Source organism: Falco punctatus (genome assembly GCF_963210335.1).
Source record: "Falco punctatus genome assembly, chromosome: 6".
NCBI classification, from domain to species: domain Eukaryota; kingdom Metazoa; phylum Chordata; class Aves; order Falconiformes; family Falconidae; genus Falco; species Falco punctatus.
Window position 1 is genome coordinate 70,010,375 of NC_137585.1, and position 20,283 is coordinate 70,030,657.

General features: G+C 42.3%; 1 protein-coding gene across 3 annotated transcripts in view; it reads right to left on the reverse strand.

The window, feature by feature from the left end:
- GRM3 (glutamate metabotropic receptor 3) overlaps positions 1 to 20,283 on the reverse strand; it is a 120,836-nt gene that overhangs the window by 56,270 nt on the left and 44,283 nt on the right. Inside the window, exons 1-2 of one of the 3 annotated variants that reach the window (XM_080390671.1) lie at positions 2,781 to 9,887; positions 866 to 1,469 (exon numbers count right to left, since the gene is read on the reverse strand). In XM_080390671.1, the coding sequence (XP_080246797.1) occupies positions 866 to 1,363 (498 nt within the window). In that variant the 5' untranslated portion in view covers positions 1,364 to 1,469; positions 2,781 to 9,887. Of the gene's footprint in view, positions 1 to 865; positions 2,118 to 2,780; positions 9,888 to 20,283 lie in introns of those variants that run through there. The other 2 variants (XM_080390669.1, XM_080390670.1) reach the window with 2 other exon arrangements.

Here is a 20,283-nt window from a genome sequence, read left to right on the forward strand (position 1 = left end):
GCAAATACTCTCCAACACCCTACTGAGACCCTATTTGTGACTAATGTTGCACAACCAAAAGCTTCAGTTACAACGTGCCAGAAGGAGGGAGCAAGATATACTGAGGGCATCTGTCTTCTGTGCTGGACTTCTGACAGAGTGCTTCCACTGCACTCTGCCAGGCAACATTTCCTGGCAAAACCTGTCTTAGTATAAACTAAATATGGAAACAAAAGGGAAGACAGCAAATTTAGGATCCATTCAGAAACTGTACTGCCTGCATGGGACATTTGAGACCTTAGTCACTGAGTCAGGAGAATAATTTTTATTGGCTTTGGTGTGCTTAATTAAGACACTAAAACCCTTTAATCATTTGGTCAGGTCTAATTTAAGTTTATGGCTAGTATGCCATTTTTACTTTATTTTGGCCTGGAAGTAAAATAAGGATTTCTTCTTTCATTTTAAATCTCTGTTGCTTAAGTAACAAATCTTATGTGCATGCAGCATGACAGGAATGCATATATTCAGAAATATAGGTGATATAAATTTTTGTTGATGTGAAAGCAGAGATCTGAACTTGGAGTCATAAAAGTCTCATGACATGCGAAGTTCAGAATAAATACTAAGACTTTTGGAAAATCCAGTGCCCTTAGGATACACCGTAGCTAGAGGAAGTGGCCAGCTGCCAGAGATTTAAACTATAGCAAGTGTTTTTAAAGGGTGAATCAAACTAGTATAAATTAATTTAAAATCATATGCTAGATTGATCCCTAGGGTGAAGTGATTGAGCTAACACTTGCTTTATTGTCAAACTTATGTAAGCAGTGGTTCTGTTCCAGGAATTGCAGGTGAATGATTCTCACCTCATGGGGCTCCTGTGACTTACCTGTATGGAGACACTGCTATAGGAACCACCTATGACTCCTGCAATGAGTAATGGTAAATTTTCTTGAACGGCATATGAGCCATCAGGGCACATGTACTCTGTTTCATCCACTTTAGTCAAAGATGCCCTGACAAACTCCAAAGACTGTTCTAAGGCATATGTATCCCTGGAACACGTATCCAAGATGTGAACTCCAAGCTTAATTCCTGGCAGCAAGTAGTTGTCTCTGTTGATTTCATCGATGGCGAACAACATGGCCTCCAAACGCTGGATGCCTCGGTCTTCATTGATTCTCCCACATTCTTCTATCCCCGTGCCTTTTTCATTGATTGGGAATAAGCCACCTAAGACCAGGTCTCCTTCTATCTTAATTTCCTTCCTTACAAAGCTGTGGTCACTTAGGGAAAGGAAAACTCCTTTGGAAAATAAAGCTAGCGCAAGGACTTGGAGTCTGGTGAACATCTTCACTGGTCCTGTTTTAGCAGCTCTAAGAAACATTGGTGGGTGCAAAAGTGCTCTTCAGACCTTCTGATCTGTTGCCAAATTTGAGGTGCGGTCCCACAAGCTAGTGAAGAAGAAGCCAACAAGTCTTTCCACTGGACTTCTAAAGAAGAGATGAGAGGAATTAGAAAAGGTGACAGGAGATGTGAGCTGTTATAAAACTTTTATCAACAAAACATTCAAGAGCAGAGGTTAAGGGATTGCTGGACATAGCATAGAAAGTAAGAAATATAGTTGTCTTGCATTCTCATAAAGCACCTTATTCCATTTGCTTCATAACTGAATACAGGCCAAGCACCTATGATGACAGCTATGCGCAAAGATCACAGACTTATGGGGCAATATATCTGGTGTTGACCACTGCTCAACAATGTTTTACATTTTGCAAGGACAGAGACTGCTTCTGAGGTGTTTCTCATACCATCCTCTCTTATTCTATCCTCTCTCTTTTCTGGACTCAGAGGCTTATGTATTCTCCTTCACTGTGTTACCATTTGCTTCCAGCCTTTCCTTAATAGATTTTTCTTTCTTTTGTTGTTGTCGTTTGCGCTCTACTTACTATTCCTTCAGGGACAACACTGTCATAGTGTTGTCTCCTTGCTGTTAATTTTTGCTAAATTCAGCATTTGGCCTTCAGATCCAAAGCCTCTTTCTGAAGCCCACCTGCCCTGCCTTCCTTTACTAGCCTGCTCACCTGGTGCAGTCAATGGGAGGACTAGAGAAACCTCTTGGGGCTTTACCTCTAATTTGGGGCTTTACCTTTAGTTTGGGGCTTTGGCAAATATATGAAACACAGGAGAAGCCCTGTTTTAGCAGGTAGTAACTGAGGGCTGTGTCTGCAATAAAAAAGCAATCAGGTCCACGTCATACCATTTAAGTGTTAACGTGCTCCCTGGGACTGTTTTGACTCAGGTCAATCAGTGCTCTTCTAAACAGTGCCTGGGCATGGTTCATGGACAAGAAAAGACTGGGGGCCATTCCCAATAAAGAATTTTGGTGTGGTCACAGTGTTTTGGCCATTTCATGTTGGCTGGTGTCACCAACAGAGGATGGTCTGTGGTCCATTTATTTGTTAGCTCTGCAGTTCTGCACGGCACTTTTAAGTGACACACCAAGGATAGTTATTATGTGGAAGGCCTGGAAAGTGAACCCAGATCTCCATCAAATGCCTTAATCACAAAACCATGCCCTCCTTAAGGCATGAAAGATTATCTTGCAAGCAAGTTGAGGTTAAAAAAAAAAAAAAAAAAAAGAGAGACATGAAAGAAAAAAAGAGACATGACAAGGAGGGGTCTCATACTTGAAGCTTGCTTAGGGCATGAAAACGCTTATGGCGGGACTTGCTCTCTTTAACGTTAATCACAGTTCAGTGCTCAGGTCAAAGGGAGAACACAGCAGAGATGTATGTACTTACGATATGATTCTACTCTCAGTAAGGTCAAGACCAGTTTGCCAATGGCCTTAAATGGAGAAAAATCAAGCCTTAGATTGAAGATCATGTTGTAACAAATTTGTAACTAAATATGCATACACAAAGTCTATTTATGCAAAATAGATGCACGATTCATCCATAGACTCCTTGTCAATATCTTTTCAAATATGACAAAGGGGCTGCCTTGATCTCCAAATCCTGAGATAAATCAAGTGTGGTAACATTTACGTAGGTCACTTTAATAATTTATTTCTATACTTACCTTTTCCTTAACAGAGTATATATTGTTAGAGTTGCAGGTTTATTTTTAATTTAAAAACAACACAAAGAAATTGAAATAAGCAACAGTTAATATTTAACACTGAATGATGGATGAGCACGCTTACTGCAAGGCAGCTGTTTATCCTGGTACAATTCTGTGTTGCTGTACCAAATTGTGTGAAAGGATAGCTTCTCATTCATATTTAGTCCAACATTGTTTTCTCATAAATCAGTAAGGTGTCAGTGCACTGCTAAAGGTCTTTCTCTGCTGTCCTAGTAACATGTCTGTGGTCTGAGCTGCAGGCTGTCTCAGCAGAATTTTCCATTCAGAAATAAGTTATATCTCAGTGGAAAACAAACATCATCATCCCTCAGTGATCTATAAGCAAGCTAGTTTGCTGATCACCTCTGGTTTATTACTCAGGTCCAGGAAATGTATTTTCTGGTAATGTTAGGAGGGTAATGACATAACTGTATTCAGTGGTACTTTCTGTGTCAGACTTGGTACTATAATTTACCAAATATTATTCAAGTGTATACATGGCATATAAAATGGTGACGCTATCCTGTTGGAAATAATTATCAGACAAAAAAGTGGCATTTGTCACATAAATGGTTGTGTGGGTAATAACTCAGTTGAATCAACTTCCATTGTTCTCATCACTAATCCACCATTTAGATAAAAACAGGACTTGGGATTTTTTTAAATGCAATATCCACCCCAATTACTTCTGTAGCTTCTGTCACCGCTGTATCTCAGCAAATATTCATACATTTATGCTTACAACACTGGTAAAATATTTATTTTCCCTGTTTTACACTTGAGGCAAAAGAGGCACAGAAAGATGAAACGAGATTCTCAAAAGAGTCAGTTCAGATTTTGATTTGCTCAGCACTCACAATCACTATCAAACTTTGAAAAGGTCTCTGCTTCCCTTTAGGAACTGAAGAACATGCTTTCAGCTATACCCTGCACCCCCTGATTCCCACTGAGGCACTGACTCTGAAAAACTTCCTAAGCAAGCTGGTCTCTCTTCCAAGCCTCTTCCTGAATGATTTACCTAAGGTCATCAGCACAGCCAAGAGTCAAACTTTGACCTTTTCCAGTGATCCTCTGATACCTGAATGATAAGCCTCCCTTGCTTCCCATTACTCCTGCTGCCTTTTATGTGAGTCTTTATAAGGTCATATTAAAACCAGCCTGTTTTCAACAGCCTTTCAATATTATGAAGAACAAGTCAGTTTGTCAAAGGAAAGGCTTATAAATGGAGTTTTCTGTAAGGTTTTCTAAAACCTACCCAGGACATGCCTACAGCTACAGTGGGTTTACCCGAAACAGCAAGGAGGTGTCCTCATCCTCCTGACTCCTTTAGAGGTGCTTGTTTTTGCAAATGGCAACACCTTCCACCTTACACCATGTGCGTCTCAGGGATTTATGTGACTCTGAAACCTCAGCAATAAAGGCTAGAAAGGAACCAGAAATTATTGCAACATTGCACATTAAAAATGTATATGTAAAATGATTGATACTATAGAAAGAACTGATTTTTCTTGCAAAGAATGCAAAGGATTTCTGTATTTTATCACTTACACTTGTTACAGTGACCCTGCTGAGGGAAACTGAAACCAGTCATGGCACACCAGAGGATCAGTCTCAGCAGAAGTCAAGGAGCTATCGAAGATGGTGAGGATTGGGAATAGGCATGGCCATTTCTGTTTCTCCCTTGACACTTTGTGTTGAAAGCACTGGTCTGAAGGTGTCCAGGGATATGAAGGGAGGAGATAATGGGAAGCCCACCTGGGTTGGAGAACACAGATGACTCAATCCTGTAATCCTGCTCTATCTGGGGATGCACTGCTTGGTAAGGGGTGCCTATGGGTGGAAGTCACCCACTTACACCAGTCACCTTAGCCTCCCCACTTGGCAACTCCTGGGAAGCTCTGCACTTTTCATATAGGCTTGGAAACTGTATGGAGACACCACATATGTGGAGTCCTGCTTTCCAGGTAAACATGGTCATCCTATTTCATGTGTTCAAATCCTCTGTTTATAAATGGGAGACAGTTACCAAAAGCACAGCTTCGAGTATCACGGGTGCTTCTCTCCTTCTGCAGACTCTGTAGCCTGTGCACTGCTGCCCATGTAGCAGCATCGCAGTGTCCTGCTGAGTGCACCAGCTGGGGAGTGGAGTCATTAATGCAAAGGCTGGTTTGCCTTTAATTAATGCAAAGGGAGGTTTCCCCTTTGGGCTGTGAGGTAGGGATGCTTCCTGGTGGTGGGACTCCTGAAGGAAGCTGCGAGGCAGATCTGGGTGGCCGCTGAGCAGCGTCACTATGGTGACACTGAACAGACAGCTTGATGTGAAGAAGGGAGGTTATTTTAAAGCAGCTTGCAAAGATGGGCTAGCAACTCGGTTCCTCTCCTGTTCTCTCTGGTGTGCACCTCCCACATGCTTTCTCTGCAGCTTGCATAAGTCATGACTATATATACAAACATTTTGTACCCATTGCAGGCTGATACAGCCCATATTCCTCCCCTTAACCCTGCTGAAGGTAGCACCCCAGAGCTGAGATTTGTCATTTCCTACTGGAAGTGACCCCACTGACCACAAGAATTTGTCTTTGCAGTATTGCCTTCTACTAAAAGCATGTTTCAGGGACGTTTCAAAAAGTAGTACCTGTTGATCAAGCTGCAGTTCTTACATTTTTCATTGGTATTTAATGTTTTAACACCAGCTACAGGCAGTGTTGTATTGTTCTAGGTGTTCTGTTAATATTAAAAGTATGTACAGTCCAGCCCTATAGGCTGCTGATCCTGCTGGAAATAGTTGTAGAGCATAAGTATAGAAGCAATCCAAATATTGAAATGAAAAATAAACAGAAACAGGGAGAAGAAAGGTCTTCATATCTGCATCAGAAGGTTTCTGCCAGCACTTCCCTATGTGAACTTTAGCCAGTAGCACTTGGCCTGTGAAACAGATCTTTTGGCACACTGGATCCCCTTCTGTTTCCACCAACAGAGGTCCATGGGGGAGAGCTACATCTGCTCTTGAGGGACACTGTCAGCACTTCCTTCAGGAAAAGAAACTCACTTGTGTTAAATGGCATCTGTGCTGCTCTTGTTGAAAATACCCTTGCCTCTCTCTCTGAATAATCAGTTTTGGTGGACTATTTCTGTTCCTGTAAAAAGTTGATTGCACACAGTATTACTTCGTGCAAGTTTGCTTATTTAATAAGGGTGTGCACAACCTTGGTTTTGTGACCACTAACATGAGAAAGAGGATGTCTGGGTTTTCTACATTCAGTATTCCACTGATATCATCTCCAAAACGAAATCTGTCTTTCATGGCTTTCTTCCAAGGGCTATATCCACACGACAGCTCTGGCCTTCTACAGGATTTCTGTTTGCAGCACACAGAGTCGCTCCACCTGTGCTATTGGTTCAGGGGTGAATTCTTATTAGGCTAAGTGTATTCAGTCTATTTTTTTAGGTGTCAGACTCCAAAAAGAAGTGCAGTTGAATCTTTCATTTAGCCAGACAACTTATAAATCGAGTATGATTGTTCATGCATCAATATTTTTTCTGATACCTTCTACCATACCAGCGTCAATGGTTAGCACTGGCAGTCTATCCAAGAGCCACAGACTTTCCAATTTTCTACTTATAAGGATGGAATGGGAAAAATTATTGAGTTTATTGGGAAACTTTATTGAAGCACTTCAGATCTAGTCATTTTTCAACACCATTAACTAACAAATTGGACCAATCTACATGATTGGGTTAAAACTCTAGAGGGTCTTGCCCTCATCTCTACCATGTGCTATATCCTAAATTCCTCTGCACTTGTTCCCCTTTACAGCATTTTTCAGGGCTCATCTGTTTACCCAGCTGCCTGAGAAAGGATGCAACAAGAGCTGACGTGGGTGCTGGAGAAGTCTATGTTTAGCTCTATTGTGGGTGGGTCCCTCTTGGCAGTCATGGATTTTTAATGCATTATTCAGGACTACAATGTGATACTGTGGTGCCTGGAGCCATATGTCAACTTGGTATCACCTGCCACCCTCAATAAACTTGCTTTGGAGGAGGACTGTACTCAGTGGAAGGTCACAAGGGAGGCTTACTGCACCTGTGTTCTTGTACAGCATAGCAGTTTAGAGTTCTATCAATATACCTGTCTCCAAGGCCACCCCATCAGAGAGGTATCTTTCCCTGAGCCCTTGCTGTATCGTACAAATCTTATCCTAGGGCAGCAGGTTTCTAAAACAACTCCAATTTTGGCTCAAAATTCTGGCACCTCTCTCAAGACTGACACAACAAATTAAATGCCATGATTTCTTTCTCTCAGAGATCATGGATAACTTGCACAGCAGCATTGCTCATCCAACATATTTGGCACATTTATATGTGTTCTGCCAGAACTTGACCTTAATACCGGATGAGATCTGCACTGAAAGATAAGGCTTCTTACTTCGTTGGAAAGTGATGGACAGGCTTGAGTCTCCTTACCAATTATAACTAGAGATGCCGTCACCTCTGGAAGAGAAATATTTGTAAAGGATCCCAAGCCTTACAGTGACAGATATGTGCCAGGTACACAAATTGCTCACATCCTGATTCTGGCTGGCTGAAATCTGATAGCTTAAATCAGGAAGGAAAAAAAAAAAAAAACACCCAACCAACAACAAAACAAAATGAAAAAAGTTGCAGAAAATGAGATGAGGTAGAGAAAACAAGTAAATTTCTTCCATGGAAATGAAGAAGTTCCTCTCATGAAACGTTAATGAGGTTCTGACACAAAAGTTTGCTGAAAATGAATCAAAGTGCTTTAAATTTCAATTGCTGGCTGTTATATCTCAGAAATTTATCTTTTTTTCTTTCCTTATGAAAAATGACAAAAATGGGTTTACATCTAGGTGATTTTGTGTCTTTCATTTCAGCTTGGAAACCCATACATGAAAAACATTAATACAGTTACCACTGCCAGCATCACGAGAGTATAAACCATACAAGTTTATCCCATGCTTAGCATACTGCAGAAGACTTTGAAAAGCCCTAAAAATTTAGGATCAATTTCAATATAAAGAATGACATATAAAGCAAGCGATTATACACCAGCGTAGAAGGAGACTGTTCCTCTTAAAATACAAACTTATGTTCTGTTGCTTTAGAATAAGAAAAAAAAAAAAATCAGAACACTGAATTGCTGTTTGTACTGTGTTAGCATCAACAAGTGATGCTTTATTTTTTCTACAATGTCAACATAAAACAGATGCCCAGCTCTTTCCTCAGAGATCTATGATATATTCACCCTGTTTCAAAAAGAATTTAAAATATTAATCACATAGGAAAACAGATGTCTCTGACATGATACGCTTGAAGTTTCTAGATATTAAAGGACTATATAGATTAGAAGATCTATTAATTTAACCTGGTGAGGAACAAGGAGCCCCTGGAGATTAACCAGACATTAATGTGGTGTGGAAATATGGGTCTTTGCTATTTGTTAAATTACATGAGTGCCTTTGGCTCTGGCCAAGCCTTTCTCGAGGGAGTTTGGTCTCAGGAAAGGGAGCTGCAATGAGCAGATCACCAGAGCTAGAGATCTAGGTCAGGCCGGGCAGTCTTCTAACTCGTTAAGAGTTTCTTCCATACTTTAACAATAAGTATATTTGAGTGTATTGAGAAATCCAGCCATGAGCCTGAGGCTTTGTACCATCTGGACGATTTGTGGTGTAATGATCTTGATGTAATGCAGGGTTAGACCTTTGAAAGTCCCACCATCTTCCCGTCTGTCTTTTTTGGATTGAGCAGAATCCTACTGCTTTTTATCCATCTGCTTGTTTCTTCCAGGCATTGGCGACAGCTGAAAGCACACCAGCAGAGACAGCAACGAACAGACAAGTGCTGTCTGCCTATTGATTGTGTGTTAGTCGACTTTAGTCTCAATCTCCCTGTGTGGTCCCAGAAAGACGTGGAAGAGGAAAAATGGGAGTATAAAGACTTTGGAGACAAAGCAGCAGCTGGCTAGTGACCTGTGGATGTCACAGCAATTATTCCTGTTAGGTGCTGCAGGGAAACCGTCACCAGGCTGAGGTCAGTGATGTCAAAGGCTGGGTGAGAGAGGTAATGGCATAAATGCAGAGTATTCCCACATGAAGTGAACTGTGACATTTTCAGCATCATGTACTGGGATGAAACTTTTATTTAAGAGGAGCTTTAACGCTTGGCTTAATGCAAGTGAAGCTTAACTAAGTGAAGTTCACACCGACCTAAATATAACCCTCCAAGGAGAATCTGTGCGTTTAGTCTTTGGACAAGTATTTAGCCTTTCCCTCTTACTTGATTCCTAAGCATCTATTTTCTCCTGCCCCTGCAGAGCTCATTTCTGTCTTGTGCTCATAATCACTTTTCAGCTCTCTGCAACATCTGCAGGGTTTTTCTTGGGCCCACATCTCTCCCTGAGTTTCTGCCTATGCTCCAGCTGAGGTGCTCTGCCTGTGCGCTCTTGGCTCCCTCCGAACAGCATCGGTGCGAGCTGCCAGATCGCACTCTCATCACTCCTCTGCCAAGACATTCCCTCACTGCAGCAATGCGGCCGAACTATGGCTGAACCTCTGCATATGTGGAGGGCAGAGACTCTTTTTCACTATTGCCTCCTCTCAGATTTGATCTGGCTGCCAGAACAGCCAGCCTTAGAGTCGTACGGGCCTTGCAAAGCAGCGAAGCGTTCACCCTTTCCCTTCCCCACCTGTACGTGGGATGACTTCTGCTGCCACTCAACGGCACCCAGTCCTGGCCTGCACCCCCAGGTAGTAGCATTCAAACCTGGCCTGAGCTGTATCTCCCAGTTTGCCACAGTGGTACCAAATGCTCAGCTGGGAATTTTCCAAGTGAAGATCGTTCTTCTCATTTGTCAAAAGAAGCAATATTTCTCCCTCTGACATATGCACTGCAAGCACTTCACAGAGCAGGAACTGCTGCCTTGCCCATGGCTGTTCAGCACTGAACTCTTGCCTCGTCACCACTAACCATTTACTGATGAGACTCAAACTGCCTCACTCGCCTACTTAATATATGGCAACGTTTTAGGCACCCTTGACCTCCCCCAGGAGGATCTCCTGCCTATTCTGACTTAAGAGGACACAAGGTGTCTCTGGAGACCTCCAAAGGCACAAAAATATTTCTAATGAAAACCGAGGCACTTGCTTGAGGTGGACTAGTTCACCGAGCACCTACAGTGTGAGTTTGTGCCTGACTGCACAAACAGGATTTCACCTACCTGTCATATGTTTTGTTTTGTTCATGATATCAACACAAAGCAACAGAAAGGGGTCTAAACAGGGAAAGACTGGGTTTTTAAAGACAGGAAAAGATTGTTTAGCATGCATTGTAGCTTTTTGCTGCCGAGTTTTGTGTTGGTTTTTTTTTTGTTTGCTTTTTACATAAAAGGATTAAAATCAGTAGCCTCTCCTGCAATGATTCTTCCTCCCCCATCAGAGCCCAGACTGGTAACTCTTCCATCACATGAGTGTTACCTCCAGGCTACAGCATTCAGCAGAGTGTGAAATCACAATTAACAGAGCCAGTGTTTTGTAAGTGAGCAGAGCGGCTGCAAATTACATCCTGCTATTAGCTGATTTTAGAACAAGGCTGTTGAACAGCTTCATGATTACTGGGCTGTGGCGTGTATTAAAAAAACATTAATAAAACATAATTGATTGTGAATTGTGCTTACTGCTTTTATAGTTTTAATCACAAGTGTCACAGAAGTTTACTGGAAACAAAAGCTGCCCTCAGCTATCTACAGGAACTGGGTTGTTTTAAAGTTTTTACTGAATTTGATTTGCAGCTGTTGGAAATCAGTAAACCACTGAAACCTATGGGTTTGGCCAACTTAGCGATCCTCTTTGCATTTTTCTTTTCCTATTGGCAAAGAAAGGTGTGAGACTGCCTTGCCTTTTGCCAGAAAGTATTGCTGGAAGCCTGATAGAAATGGTATCTTCAGTCTCTCAGACTTGCCATTCACTCAGCTTGCCCCTTAGCAGCAGGTAATGTCACTGATAGGGAACAGGAGCTGGAGGTTTCTGTTTGCTGAGAAACAAGCCACAACAAAGAGCTATACTTAGAAAATACTTTTCTGGCTCTCTTCTGGACGCCAAATAATTTTAAAACCTTAAATCATGTATTCTTACAGGAACACAGTAATGTTTAATTCTGATCCATGATCCTGTCTGGGCTTACGGATGGACAAAGTATGCCAGAGTAAGTTTATGGCTACATTTTTCAGACTTGGATGCCCTGTTATGAATTTATGGACTTTAAAAAGGCCATTCACAATCAGTCTAATTTGGGACTGTGACAGATTTTGAGTCCCAGCCAGTGTTGCAAACTGTCTCCTCTTCTGCATCAGTTAGTGCTACCTGGACCTAAAACTCACTCTCAGGCTAAGAATTCCCAAAGCACTTAATTTCAGACACTGCCTGCATTTTCTGGTCAAGGTGTCACCTAACTCTACTTACTAGCCACATTCAGTCAGAGGAAGACTAAACTCTGCCAAAGTCCCCAGGGACATGCGCTCAGGTATGTGGGCAGAATCTTGCCCTAGCTGTAGGTGTTTAAGGTGTTACCCACAGAGAGATGTCAGAAAGTGAGGAATAAAACCCAGGAGTTCCAGATCTGTCCTACTGTGACCACCAGAAATGTGAGTGCTAGGAGTGCAGAAAAATCTTAGAAGTGGACCCAAAATGAGGTAATACAATACCTACATAGTTTATTGACTTTTTGGTAGCCTGTTCCCTGGCAAATAAACTAGTATAAACACCAGGAGTAGATTGCTGAAAGGCATTTCCCGTTGAAGAGCAAACAGTAAGGGTTATTCTTAATAAAAATAAACCCGAGAAAACAATTTTTTCCTGTTTCTGCAAAGACATAGCCTACAAAGGCAGTAACATGCCTTGTCCTGGCCAAGGGAGTGACTTCTACTGGTATGAAATGAAATATAGTTCAGTCACCACTCAGGCTCATTTCTGTTTTGGACTCAGCCTTTGCGTGAAGGTGCATCCTGGAGCAAACACCTCCACCCTGCAGCAAGCTGCTTCTTCTTCTGTATCACTTGTCCACCCCTCAGATCTAGTGTAAGCTGTTTGCTTGGCTCCTTTCATGCAGTTCCACAATAGTGTGTGTACATGCATATACATATGTGGGTTTTTTATGTGAAGAGACAGAGCCTCACATCCCTTCTTTTACTCTAAATCACCATTGCTATGGCAACAACCTTAACTGAAAATTTAGAGAGGCACTTAGCACAAATTATAAAAGAAGACACATGACAAGAGTTCTGCATCAAGACACGGCCTGATAGCCCGCTGTGGCTCCAGTCACCAAGTGCTCCAGGACACCGCAGGAACCTTGCCACATGTAGTCTGGCCACCTTCTGCTCAGCGTGGCAGAGGAAACAGCTTTCTCTAACACTCAGTTTGTCTTTATTCTTCTCTGTGTTGATAATATGTGGCATTTCAGCCATCTGATCAGCCACAGCACTGAATTCGCAGTCCACCGAGCCTGGTCCTCAATACCTCTGCCAGAATACTTCATGGTCTGATGGTGTGAGGGGGGAATTCCTTGATAATGAAGGCAAGGAAAGACACAGGCCCTGTTTAGTGTCTCTTGAACAGTACTAGTGTTCTGCATCAGCATGCCTGGCAGCAGATGAAGGGCTTAGCTGAGTCGGAGGACAAAGAACACTGCGTGTCTCTAACATTTCTCCTTGTGAGGAGTCACTCCATGCTGCCAAATCTCAGACATGATGATAGAGTAGAAGGGCCAACAGGAATAATCTCAACAATTTCTAGTGAATTTAGGAGAATCAGCTTTTCCTAAACTTGTGCAAAGTTTGTCCTCTGTTCTTACATATGGCCACATCTCAAATAAAGCAAGGTGAAATTAGCTGTGTTCATCCTTTACTTTGGATGAAGCACACTAATTGGTGAAAACTATTCAGAGAGAGATGTTTTGGCCACCAAGCTCCTTCTGCATAAAACGTCATTTGGAAGTCCTATCCCTATCTTCAGTCAGACAAGTTGTGTACAAGAATGCCATACCTACTAGGACCCAAAACAGGCTGGAAGTGTGGGCAGTTATAGACAGAAAAAAAGGCTGTTTGCAGTTGAGTGCCCCAGGAGTGAATCTACTCTTGGGAAAGTGGAAGTTATGTGTGTTTTGGATCCTGTTAATGGTACGAGAAGATGTAATCTGGGAATGAATAGAGTAAACCTCCTTCTAAGAGGAAATCATTGAAGTGGCTCCCCAATCCTGGGTAAAAACTAGGATGAAAAGAGGGCAGGTATGTAGATGTGAACTATTTATTGCTGACTGGCAAGAGTGGAAAGCAGTTCTGTTGATAATCTGTTTCCATAGAGGACATAGGCAGGGCATGGGTGATGGTGATTCACTGTCTCCTCTGGTACAGAGGGAGGATGCACATGGGTAGGCAGTAGGTTGCACGCTCAGAACAGATGAAGGCGAGGGATCTCCTGCCAGATACTGTTGAGCTGCTCAACAGCTGCTCAACTCTTGATGCTGGACAGTGTGGATGCTAAATGTCTGCACAGACTCAGGGTCACTGGAAAAGTTCCTGGGGGAGAAATTTGTCCTGGACTAGTAAGCATGAATTCTTCCCAAGGAATTCCCTGCCTCAGAAAGGCAGGGTGTGAGTTTACTCAGGGTATAGCCTGCACTCCTGGTTTGCTGTCCCCCTGTGGACTGCTGCAAGATGTGGGACAGCAATTTAAGCCCTCTATACCTCATAGTCACTGTTTGCAAAGCACATGGCTGTGAGACTTTACTGAGTTAAGACTTGCCTCACAGTCTGTGGAAACTGGGGACTCTTGATTTGACTTTGCTGGGAAGACATGAGTGCACTAGCAGAGAGAATCTTTACCTTAATTTGTAAAGGGATTGCAAACAACTGCACTGTGTGAAGGCAGTGGTCCACATTCTCTAAATCCTTCTCTGACAGTGGTTAAAGTTGGTGCCTATGACAGTGAGCAAAAATTGTGCTACTTCCCATGAACAATCTCCCAATCTCCAACAACTTACAACTTGGGAGTTTCCTATGCTGGTTGTGATTTCTTGTGAATTTTGTAACCAGCAATAGATTTATTGTGGACATTTTCCCTTTGAACCCATGAAACTATTAGCAACCACCAAATCACCTTCAGAGCTTTGAAATGGGATTGTGGAGCTTAGGTAGTAAAACCACCTGGATTTCATGGTAAAAGCACACCTCCTTGTTTGATCTGGCCCCCTTCCTTCTTTGATGTTGCCTCATTCATATACTGGAAAGGTAATATGCCTGCATGAAAATTAAAAGAGTGTCCTGGTTTTGGCTGGGATAGAGTTAACTGTCTTCCTAGAAGCTGGTACAGTGCTGTGGTCTGTATTTGCTGTGAGAATAATGTTGATACCACACTGATGGTTTAATTGTTGCTAAGAAGTGCTTACCCTAAACCACGGACTTTTCAGTTTCCCATGCTGTGCCAGGGAGCAGGGGCAGAAGCCAGGGAGGGAGCAGAGCCAGGACAGCAGACCCGAACCAGCCAAAGGGCTATTCCATACCATAGAATGCCACGCCCAGTATACAAACTGGGGGGAGTCAGCCTGGAGCCACCGCTCATTGCTTGGGGTCTGGCTGGGCATCAGTCAGCGGGTGGTGAGCAACTGCATGCATCATGCATCACTTGTTTGTGGTGGTTTTCTCCCCTTGGGTTTTATTCCTCTCTTTCTCTCTTCTTTTCACTGCAGTTGTTATAATTATGGTGATGGTTATTATGTTTTATTTCCATTATTAAATTGTTCTTATCTCAACCCACCAGTTTTACATTTTTTCCCGGTTGGCATCCCCATCCCACCAGGGTAGAGGGAATGAGCGAGCAGCTGCATGGAGCGTAGTTGCTGTCTGGGGTTAAACCACAACAGAATATTAAAGAATGCAACTTCCAGAGTTGTCTGCTAAAAACAAATGCTCATATCTAATTTTAGACATCTAAAGTGAGGTTTCTTGTTTGGTTTCCTTTACAATGGATGGATGGATAGAGACAGGAACCTCCAAATGGAAATTCCTGTTCTGGGTGGGATGAAATACTCTGTAGGTGCTGCCTTCACTGTGGAAAGCAGGAGCTTAGGGTGAAAACAACCCTAACTTTACTGCCTCAAAGGCCTAAAAGCTAAGCAGGTTGAACTGACATCTTGACTGTGCTCCTTTTACCCCTTACCGGAGGCAGAGAGTTTTGGTCAAGGAGGTGTTAAAGCTTTTACATGGCTGTTTGTATAGAGGTTTATTGTTTCTTGGAAGGTACAGTCCACATGAGCGATGTACTCCTCTCTCACTACAGGAGGAGTTAGATCAGTTTTATTTTGGAAGGGCCAGGGCTGAATATTCTTTCTGTGTGGCCTGTGTGCCTTGTAATAACAAGATTTCTTGTTATTACAATTCTCATTGCAATTTAAGACTAATACTTGTATCCTAAATTTCACCAAGGCCAGCGTGAATGAATAATAATCCCGTTAAAGAATTCAGGAACTAGCCAAGAGTCACTACTTGTATTTGTTAACAAAACTGAACCAGAGGTGGGGATTTCATTCCTTTGCTTGCACTTTCTGGCTTTGATCAGGGAGAAGCTCCATGCCTGCCAACATTTCTAGTGGCTTCAGGAACACCAGCAGAACCATCCATGAGGCCATGGGCACGCAACAAATGTTATTCTGTGAAAATCACCCCAAATTCTCCTGTCAAACAGTGATTGGGAAATGTGAGCTGAGAAACCGCAAGACCAGGCGCACGTGAAGAAAGTAGGTTAGGAATCATGCGTGCCAGACAGTAATCCAGGCTGCATTCCCCTCAGGGCATATTCTTCTAGATCCACAGCTTGTTTCACAGGGCAGGAAAATGATGGAGAAGAGCGATCTCTGCAGATCATCTCTTCTTCCTATGCATGTGAAGGGAACAGGCTGGGGTGAGGGTGGGGCTCAGGCTCTGGTGTTACCTCCATGCCAGCCCCCTGGCTCTGAGAGGACAAGGACCCTACATGGGTCCATGCAGACGATGAACTGCAGAGGTGTCTTTGAGCAAGGGAAAAATCAGGAAGGAAACGGCAGCCCTAGAAAAGGCTGTGCTCCAGCAGCATCTTGGCCGTGGGGCAGGGCACCGCTGAGCCTGGTGACAAATTCTGTGCTCACTGACAGCACCTGGGCAGAGGGGAATTATGGAAGGAGAACAAACATGGAAATGTGAAGGAATGCTGAGATAAATTTTGAAATTTGTTTTCTAGGGCAGAATGGTAGCTTTGACTATATCCTAGACCTTTAAGCTACACGAGGGTTTGCAGGGGAAGAGAACGGCACTTTTCAGAGTTTTTAATTGAACGACTTTATGTGTTTTTAGGACTATCACACTCAGTTTGTCAACAAGCAGTGAAATACCCTCCCTTCAGGGCTCAGGCCCAGCTGCCTGGCTATGGAGGGTGCTGGCACACCATTTCTCAGGAAAGCAAAATCAGTGTGGCCAAAATCCTCTGCCTTTTCCTGGATGAATGGAATGAAAAACGTAAATGAAAAATGTGAGAGTCCTGTGAAAGCAGGCATCAGTGTTTAAATTGGTAAATCTTACAGCATCTCTTCAATATAAAATGAAGGCAATACGTGAGTAACAACTTACACATCACAGACTGCATGCTTTTGGTACATCCTAGTGGGTCACAGAACAGACACCTTCATCTGCAATATGAACTTATCTCATGCAGAAGTACAGGTGTCAGAGATGATCAGTCACCCTGACTCAAGGATTTCTTGCTGGCTTGGATGCGTGTGCCCTACCTGTAGCTTTCCTCTCTAAAACAAGACTGCAAGGTGTGAAATTGGGGTTTACTGAATTCAGAGCTGAAAGTCCACTGATTTCACTCAAACACAGGCTATCCCCATATGACACTAGAGTCCCAGCTTGAGTGTTTTCTTTCTGACATTGCATAATGCCAGGGCATTTTATTTTTTCCAAGATGGATATATTGCCTGGCAGTTCCAGCTGACGCAAGATAGGTTACAACAGCAATACAGCCTAGGAGCCTGAGCAAAGGACCTAATGAAAAGTCTCTTTTCCTGTGGTTTTCTCCAGGGAGGATTCTCCGGTGTCTACTGTTGTGGCTGAGCTCACTTTTCAGCCTTTCTTTTCAAGTGGGATTTAAATCTTGTTCTCCGTTCCTTTACTCACCCACCTTCCTTTCCTCAAAAGGAAACCTGTAACAAATTAATGTCTTTGAGGTCTATATTTTGTGCAATTTTGTTGAAACTGGCTAGCATTCAAACTTTATTTGAATTGACAGTTAATGGAATTGCATAAGCTCTATTTCCTTAGGAAACCAGCCTTTAAAAGATCAGAGCATGCTATGAGCACTCCTTTATCCTTGCAATGTCCCAAGCTCTAACATTTAAACCTCGCCTGTTGTTATGTAAGCCAACATATAGTTTTAGTCAATTATAGGATGTGATTAATCTAATATATTTTAGACATAGGAATAGGATGAAATAAATTGCACCCAACTGTATCTATTTCTCTCCACTGACTGCAAACAGGGCTGGTGGGGCCGGACAATGGAGTTTTCTGCATCGAGTGAACCCTTTAGGATCCCGCTTAGTCAATGAGGTCAGCATAGCCAACAGAGGTTGGCCTGCAATTCATTTCACCAGAGACTTCTGTTTTAGGCTGAATCACACCCTACACTTTATCGACTACATTGATGAAATGCACCTTAAGTCATTTAGTTCACATGCAGACATCTACAAAAAGGGTACCTAGATAAAGAAGGATTCTCCTTCATGCACTCTTAAATTTCTGATATAGGTAAGGACCAGTCCCTCTGTCACATTATTTGTATACTATCAGACCTTGATAGCATCAGACCTTCTGCCTTAGTACTAAAAAACTCCCCTCTGTGAGTAGGAGAAATACCATATGAAAAAATCACATTTTGCAAATCCATTCTCTATGGGCAGGGTTTCAGTTTCATTCTGGGATCATTGATTTGCTAGCTTTGAGCTGTTTTCTTCATCAAGCCCAGAGGATAAGCTTTTTTTTTTTTTTTTTTCCACTGCATTTTTTTCTCTTCTATGGCTAATGCTAGCTTATTCTACTTCAAATCTTATGTAAAGCTTTTACGAAGAATACATCTGTGACATGCTCTTTGGCTTGTTTTTTTGGAAAAATATGAATAAACTAGAATAAAATGGAAGATTGTCAGTGTCTTTTGCAGATTATCTGTGTTCCAGCTCTACTCACAGGAAAATGCAAAGTCGATTAAAACCCACCAAGTGTAATAAATATGTTTTTTGATCCTGTCAGCATGGCTAAAGATGAAAGCTAATGGCAAATCCATAATAAAGTGAAACAGATCAAATGATCTATCTATCTGTAAACTTGCATTCATGACAGATAAATGCTCTTATTATCTTCAGAGCATGCCTTGGTTAGTCTAGCGTGAGCTTGGTGGACTCACTTGGTACTCTACAGTTAGGGTACTCACATGTAGGAAGTCTGCTTTTTACAATAGGATTGCAAATGCTAGAAGTTCCATTTTTCCAGTCTGCCAACTGTTCTCTTCATTGATTACTGCTCAGCTCAATCCCTCAGCAGCTCTTAGACGTAGCCCACTCCTTATTCCCAGCTGCAATCTCCTTGTGTTTGTCTTCCAAGCCTTCCCCCTCCTCATGCTAGCAGTCTTTTTCTCCCAAGTTATTTGTACACTGCAAGGCATGTTTTTTTCTTTCTTTCTACCTGACTGGGCTTACAATGAAGAGACTTTTCTGGTGGCCAGCCCTACCATAGCTGGATGTTAACAATTGCAGTAAAATCCTGGCTTTGCTTCTGTGCTTTTGTCATTCTTTGCATGGATAAGCTGGTCCCAAGCAGACACAGCGAAGCAATGCAGTCTCCTTCTCTGTTGTGTGGGATTATTCTGGATGGCACTAGAAGCACAGAAAAGCTCAAGTGTTTTCATCGAGCACAGACTCTTTAAAGGCTTCAGCTACTTGTCTCTTAAGAAGTTTTTCCTAAGTATGTGTAAGTGGTCATTATGTTGAAGGGCTGGTAACAGCCTAGCTTCAGGATATTCTCAGAGGTTTAGAAAAAATCTTGACCAAATGACTCTTGTGCTCACTCTCAGTGTCCTGCTTCAGAGAGTAAGCAGCAGCAATTGCTTCCCAAAGAAAAGCTTGCTAGAATTTTTTACACGACAAAGCAGCAGTCCTTCCATCTCCATTTTTATCTCTTACAAAATACCTGGGTGAAACTTTCTCACCCTCAGCCCACTCTCAGGTCACCTTAACCTGAGCATCAAGCAGAGCACACCCTGCATTTCCATTCAAACAGGGCTCGAGAGCGCTACACTTTGGGAGGTGTTTGACAAATCTAGCAACAGGCACCACTGAAAGGGTCTCTTACACGGAGAGAAAACTCCTATGTTTTTCAAGATGAATTCAAGGATTTGTGTCGGTTGCTAAATCCATATCTGTTAGTCAACACGAGACCTCTGACTGGCTGCACCAGTTCACCCACTCAGGAGCATAATAGACTTGAACTGTTAGTTCTCTTGTACCAACAGACTGTTTTGAGCTAGAACTGTAACCATGGGGAATAAAAAACTGTGGCATATAATGACCAAATTAAGTACTGGTGAAAGCAACTCCATTTGTGTCAATCATAGTTATCTCATTGATGGATCTGGCCCATTGCTGACATTAAAACCTTTTTGTTCTCTTGTTCCAGCTGTTTTCAGAATTATTAATTAATCCTGAATGAATATTTTGTGCTTAAACAGAATCTTAGGAGCTTATTTAGAACCACTAAAAATCTTAAATTAAATATGAATGTAATGTGGGAAGACATAGAAATGAAAGACTCATAATTTTTCAAGTGGAAAAATTAAATTCCTCCTATTTCCTCTCTTATTTGATGGATCTAGTACAAAGTGTATAGAATTTGAATAAGTGTAGTAAGAATATTGGAAAGCTTTAGCAGATAATCTGCACAAGATGTGGAGCTGGATCTTGTCCTCAGGTATATGGACACACCTGCATTCACTGCCTGGGACAGCAGTTTACCTGACACATATGCACCTGAACTAATCAGTGTTGCCAGACGCATGCTGGTGCCCCTGAGTGACTGCTGCAGGTGTG